Source organism: Myotis davidii, unplaced genomic scaffold (assembly GCF_000327345.1).
Source record: "Myotis davidii unplaced genomic scaffold, ASM32734v1 scaffold433, whole genome shotgun sequence".
NCBI classification, from domain to species: domain Eukaryota; kingdom Metazoa; phylum Chordata; class Mammalia; order Chiroptera; family Vespertilionidae; genus Myotis; species Myotis davidii.
The window spans coordinates 1,379,797-1,386,968 of NW_006293776.1; the positions used below are offsets into that span (position 1 = coordinate 1,379,797).

Genomic DNA, 7,172 nt, shown 5'->3' on the forward strand with positions numbered 1-7,172 from the left:
TTGATTCCCAGTCAGGGCACATACCTAGGTTGTGGATTAGGCTTTTGATCAGAATGTGTATGGGAGGCAACGGATTGATGTTTCTCACACTGATGTTTCTCTCTCTTCCTCTCTCCCTTCTTCTCTCTCTAAAATCAGTAAAAACACACACACACACACAAAACAAACAAACCCAAAACAAAAAATACAGGTGGCAGCCAGATTTGGGTGGAAAACCACAATTTGGTGATATGACAGCATAATGAATATGAGATTTATTCATATCATGTATCTATCAGTAGTTAGTTCTTTAGATTGTTGGTTAGTATTCCACTGCATAGATATATGACAGTTTGTTTAGTCAGTTGAGTATGTTTGAGATTTTCCTGATTTTTGGCAATTATAAATAAAGCCACTGTAAACATGTTCCTACAGGTTTTTGTATTAATGTAGGTTTTCATTTCTCTTGAGTAATTATCTAGGAGAATTGCTAGGTTGTATGGTACATGTATGTTTCCCTTAATAGTATCCAAAACTCCCAGACTGTTTTCCAAAATAGCTGTATCATTTTGTGTTTCTTTCAGCAATGTAAGAGGGTTCCAGCTGTGTTGTATCCTCACCAGCACTGGTATTGTCTACTCTAAAAGACTGTGAAGAATCTTGGAAACTAGAGTAAAGATATTTACCTTTAACTTAAATTGAGTTGGAAACTTTTGAAAGGTTTTACACTTGGAAACAATGTTAGTTGGGTTTAAAAATTATTACCTTAGCTGCAGTGTAGATAATGACTTGGAAGGAGACACACCAAATGTATGAAGATCTGAAGGAGGATATCATATTAGTATAGGCCCCTATATTATAGGGGAAAGGAAAGACACCTTGACTGGAAAGATGGCAGTGAAGATTAAGTGATTAGATGTGAGAATTTTTTTAGGAGGTAGAGTTGGTAGAACTCAGTGATTTTTCAACTTTGAGCATTGTCCTGTACACTGACAGATGGTGGGTTCAATTCCCAGTTGGGATGAATGCAGAAGGCAACAGGGTGTACATCAATGTCTCTCTCTCTCTAAATAAAACAACAGCAGCAACAACAACAACAACAACAAAACCCCGACAGAACCCATCAACTGCTCTCAAAACCTTTTCCTCCTCTTTTCTTTTAATATTTTTAATCTATCAATTGAGAGAGAGAGAAGAGAGAGAGAGAGAGAGAGAATAAGAGAGAGAGAATTTCAACTCATAAGATTGCCTCCCAGATGGCAAGGTGAGTGAATAGTTATGTGTGTGCTGAGATGACAAGTAAATCAGGGATAGAATGTGCTCATAAAATTTACTAGTAGAACTATAGTGGACATTAGCCAGTTTTGCTGGTAATGGTGTTGGTGCTTGTATGTATGTGAAAATCGATATTAGAATGAATTGAGGAGTGGGTAAGATGCGAGGCAGTAGAAAAAACAAGGGCATACAGGGCTTTTTAAGAACTTTTAGATTGATTATTAGAAACGTGTGTTGAAAGATGTTTTTGATTGTTAAGATGAGACAGATTAGAGCATGCTGGTGAGAAGGATGAGCAGGGGATGATGACAGAAAAATCAGTGTAGTCAATGGAATGACATACCCACAAAACATGAGAGATACCCATCAATCAGATCTAGTAATCTTGCAGAAGTTCAGTTGAGTTTAATAGTCATAGTTATCACCTGTGAACAGAGAAAAATATGGGGCTTTTAGCATTGCCAAATTCTAATGAAGTATATCAAGATATATTGCATTAGAACTTGAATTTATTTTTCAAGTATTTCTTTTTTCCCCCCAAGTATTTCTAGAAAACTTCAACAGAAAATGTCAGGAAAATTCTTTCGCTGTGTGAAAATGCACTGACAGTTTAGTCACTTGTCAGTCTCATGGCCCATTTGAAATCCTCAGATGAAAGACTCCCTCATCAGAATGGCCATAGCTCAGTGCTATGTGTGTGTGTGTGTGTGTGTGTGTGTGTGTATGTGTGTGTGTAAATTATTTTTCCTCATTAAATGATGGAAGGTATAGACCATGACTAAAAGTTATTTTAGTCTCTACAGCACCTAGCAGTTACATTTATTTAGTTTGTTGCCTTAAATGTATGTAAATGTGAACACAGGGAAATGGTTTTTAGCAGGTAATTAGGATAAGTTATATACTAGTAAAGGAGAATATGATTTTGTGGCTTGGCATCAGAATTAATAGCTTGAAAATTATGGTACCTGATTATAAGCTTTTGTTTTTATGATTCTTCGTAAAATATGTTTTGAAAGTTCCCTTTTATATACTACTAAGGAATCAAACAACAACTCTTTGGTGGTGATACTTTATAGTTGACCAATTACTTTCATGTTACTGTACATTCAGGTGGAAGGTAGCTCAGAGAGGAAGAGAGAGAGACATCATAGGACATTATCCCATTCTACAGGGGAAGAAACCAAGGACCAGAGAGATCATGCATCAAAAGTCACATTACTAGTGAACAAGAGTGCTAAGATCTAAACTAGGACCTGCTGACCCAACTCTAGATTTCTTTCAGCATACTCTATGGCTTCTAGATTTATTTTTATAGAAATCCAATTGGCCTGATTATAATTAAATATGACCACAAGGAGGAGTTTGGTTTACTCTATTTAAATGACCAAAAATCACTTAGAACAATCTCTTGGTCAGCCATAGATCACCTTTTTCTTGAGCAAGCTGTGGCCTGTGGTTCTGGGAAAACATGGCATTATGGCTTGTCCAGATGCTGTGATTTAAAGAAAAGAATACAGAAGTGATATATCTGTGGGTAATGATCTCTCAGAGCCACGCTAGCCAGCACTGTTCATTATAGTGAATGAACCTCATGTTAGCATTTTGGGGGAAAAAACAGATACTTACCTATTTTTCTAGGCCTTTGACTCTGACTTCTGACAGCTATTTTTTTTTTTTTTAAAGGCCAGCATCATTTTGGATTTAGGATGATAAGTTACATTCTAATGAGAGTAGATCATTATTCTTTAGGGGGACTACGGCTGGATTTAATTATATTATTGTTAGAACTTTCAAAAATCAAAACAGTGTATATTAAATGTATAAAATTTGTAATTTTATAGTAAAACACTTAATGGGCAAAGCTCTGACTATAATCTTTGAAAAATATCATTCCCGTTGGCCTTAGCTGATGATTTACCTTGTGTTAAACAGATTCTTTTTAAACTTATAGACCCTCAAACTCTAGGATATATTTTCATCAGGGGAATTAAGGAATGAAGAGCACATACTTTTAAGAAATTGCAGAAAGTCATAAAGTGCTTTTTAAAACCTCCTCCTCTCAAAACTTGTTAATGTTATTTGAACGAATTGCTGCTACTGGATAAAAACATATCCTTATGTTCCCTATATATTGTCTTAGACAAGGTGTTTGGGAATTGCTGTACGGTGTGGGGAATAATTAAACTTGTCTGTATATGAAACCAAATCAAGCAGTTGAGAGGTGGAATCTGAAACCAAGTGTTCCATGGCTCAGTAGTTGTGACTCATGGGGAAAAAACACACCTAGATTTTAAGGACTTTTTTCTTCCCAAGACAGTTGGTGGCGTAACTCCATGTGGCCTGTGGACTGAGGTCTAGCTCTGGTATTCCTTATCTCCTTGCAACTCTCTTTTAGCATGTTGTAAAATTTATTAAGTGAGCATTCCAGATGAACAACTGAAAATGGTCTCCTTTTACATCAGATGACCCTGGCCTATGTTAAAGCAGCCGAGAACATTTCAGAACCAGTGAACAAGGACCCTCCTTCCCGAGAAGCTCAGATACTGACTTTGAGAAACACGCCTGAATTCGATGTCCTTGTCATTGGAGGAGGAGCGACAGGGTGTGGCTGTGCACTAGATGCTGTCACCAGAGGTAAGTCTGGTATGGATGGACGTGACACAGATAAAGGAAGTTTCCACCTTTCTTCCCCAGTACAAACACACAGTCCCCTCTATGCTGGCTGTCACATTTCTGTTGCATTTACTAATTCCATCCTTTGTGAAGCACCTTCATATATTTTTTTGATGTAGGCAGTTGCACAGTTTTAAGATTAAATAGTACTGTTTTACACTGAAATGAATTTAAAAAGGAAAGTTTGTATTCCCGTGATTTTATGAGCTGATGTTCTTATAATTTTTTTTAATACATAGTAAATACATCTCTATGAAATCCTCCTATATAATAAAAGGCTAACATGCAAATTGACCGAATGGCAGAACAACCCATCGCTATGACGTGCACTGACCAAAAGGGGGCAGAAGGTCAACACAGGAGCTGTCCCCTGGTGGTCAGTGTGCTCCCACAGGGGGAGCACCGCTCAGCCACAAGCTGGGATCATGGCTGGCAAGCGATGGTGGTGGGAGCCTCCACGGCAGTGCTAAGGATGTCCAACTGCTGGCTTAGACCCGTTCCCCACTTCCCCTGAGGGCTCCTGGACTGCAAGAGAGCACAGGCCGGGCTGAGGGGATCCCCTGCCTCCGCGTGCACGAATTTTGTGCACTGGGCCTCTAGTAAGAAATATTTGTATATGATCTGAAATCACATTTATGTCAGTTAAGAGTAGAAAAGATTTATTAAATGAATTATTCTATTAAAATAACTCTTTTTGTTCCTGTATCTTTTAAAATAGTTTCTTCTAGTGAAATATGGACTGCAGTTTGGTAAACTCCAGTGTATGTGAATAAACCGTTGCTAATCTATTCTCTCTCAGTCACTCTATTAGTTAACATTAGGAAAGACATTAGAAAAGTTCATTAAAAATGGAAACATGACCCTAGACGGTTTGACTCAGTGGATAGAGCTTCGGCCTGCGGACTGAAGGGTCCCAGGTTTGATTCTGGCTAAGGGCATGTGCCCAAGTTGCAGGCTTGATCCCCTGGAGGGGACGTGCAGAAGACAGCCAATCAGTGATTCTCTCTCATCATTGATGTTTCTATCTCTCCCTCTCCCTTTCTCTCTGAAATCATTAAAAAAAAAAAAAAAGGAAACATGACATGGAAAGAAAGGCATTTTGGTTTGGAACACCAATGCTGTTACTTAAGATATATTTAATAGAATAATTCCTTTCCTCTGGTTATTAATGTGGAGTCACTTTCTCTCTCTCTCTCTCTCTCTCTCTCTCTCTCTCTCTCTCTCTCTCAAACACACACACACACACACACACACACACATGGGCAAATTAGTTAATTTCTCTCAGGTTCCTCAGCTTTCAAGTAAGGAAAAATACCTTCTGTCGATGATGTTGAGAGTATTAAATGTATAGTCATGAAAATGACTTGAAAACAGTGCACTTGGGGGCGGGGGATCCCCTCAGCCCGGCCTGTGCCCTCTTGCAGTCTTTACTTATATATAATACACATTATTTTTGATGTGAGCCAAGTACTAAATCAGCTATGAGAATACAGAATAAGATGTGGCCTTGCCCTCAAGAAGCTTATAATCTATTAATATTTGCTGAACAAATACTTTTTTTCCTTTGAGTAGTGAAGGACAGTCAGTAGTGATCAGGACATTAACCAGTTAATGAATAGGTCAGCGGTTCTCAACCTGTGGGTCGCGACCCCTTTGGCGGTCGAACGACCCTTTCACAGGGGTTGCCTAAGACCATCCTGCATATCAGATATTTACATTACGATTCATAACAGTAGCAACATTACAGTTTTGAAGTAGCAACGAAAATAATTTTATGGTTGGGTCACAACGTGAGGAACTGTATTTAAAGGGCCAGAAGGTTGAGAACCACTGGAGTAGGTGATTTGTGGATAGTGATAATTCTGGAGAGAGAAGGGTTTCCAGAGTCTGAATATTGACCAAACTTAATTTTTACAGTTAGTAACAGCCAGGAAAGTGCTGTACTTTTAATATCTCTTGGTATATTGACTGCTGTTGTTTTTTTTTTTCAATAATTGACTTAATGTGTTTTTGATATATGTGGAATTGTGATTTATAAAGGGGATGGATGAACCTTCTTTTTTTTTATGCTGGTAGTTCTCTTGGGGTAGCCTTTATAATTAAAATGTATAGAGATGTTGAACTTAATCTATATTTATCCTTTTACTACCATCCCTGATCATATCAGTGGCCCTCTGAAGTGTGAAATAGTCATGGGCATTTGGTTAATGAATTGTGCATTGTTGCTGTTCATTCATGGAATTTGCTCTTTTATTATATTTGATGCTTCACTTAACAACAAATTTTGCTTTCTCTGCATTTGATATGTTTTTACCAAATTATTCCTGATTGTATCCATTAATCTTTAGTCACATTTGACAAAAATAAATTACTGTGATCTTTTAAAGTTACCCGTAATAATTAGATTTTTCAGGACATCAAAGTTTTGGGGGAGCATTAGATATCTAACGGCTTGTATAAAAATGTTTGCACAAGCTTTTTGATAAAATACTATGCCCCAGTGCAATTTAGGTAATGGATAAACAAAGAGTACAAGGAAGAGGAAAAAGTTACGACGTCTTCATAATGAACATTTATTTGCATCCTTACCATCTGCATTTTTTGGGGAATCAATTTTCATTTGGAATATTATGTTATAAACGTAATTTGCACAGTCCTCACGTTCTCCTACAGGTCTCTGGGGCTCATTAGAAAGTGTTTCACTGTTTAACACCTCCGTGTCCAGTTCCTGGGCAGAGGCACAGCCTTGAAGCCCAGTTGTGGGCACTTTGTCCCCAAAGAGAGCTGGAATGAGCGGAAGCTGACAAATATATTCACACTCCCAGCATTCTTCAAGTTGTTTTTATTCAGTTCTTCATGTTGTTTATGTGACTTTACTTATGTATCAGGAATCACCTAGTACAGTTTTGGTTTAAAACCTGATTTATAAATGTAACCTTTATGGTTTCTATTCAAATTCCAGAGAAGACTGCTTTTCACTGGAGGAAAACATTATCGGTCTCTTGTTTAAAAATGTATGTATACTTTTAGTTTATGAGTGGGTCTAGCTAGCAATTCTGGAATTCTCACTACAGTTTCTTCAAGTTTAAGGCAGTACAGCACAGTGATTAAGGGCTCAGGTTGTAAACTTAGAATGAATTGGGATAAAATTTTGGCTTCATCCTTTACTAGCACCATGACTTTCCACAGGTGTCTTTAAAAAAATTTTTTTTTGTAATTGATTTTGGAGAGGAAGGGTCAGGGAA

The 7,172-nt window shown here is 37.6% G+C and overlaps 1 protein-coding gene across 1 annotated transcript in view; it reads left to right on the forward strand.

Moving 5' to 3' along the window:
• The window catches only part of GPD2 (glycerol-3-phosphate dehydrogenase 2), a 100,557-nt gene that overhangs the window by 14,980 nt on the left and 78,405 nt on the right, over positions 1–7,172 (forward strand). The window contains exon 2 of the mRNA XM_015566301.1: positions 3,717–3,888. Coding sequence (XP_015421787.1) covers positions 3,717–3,888 — 172 coding nt within the window. The remainder of the gene's footprint in view (positions 1–3,716; positions 3,889–7,172) is intronic.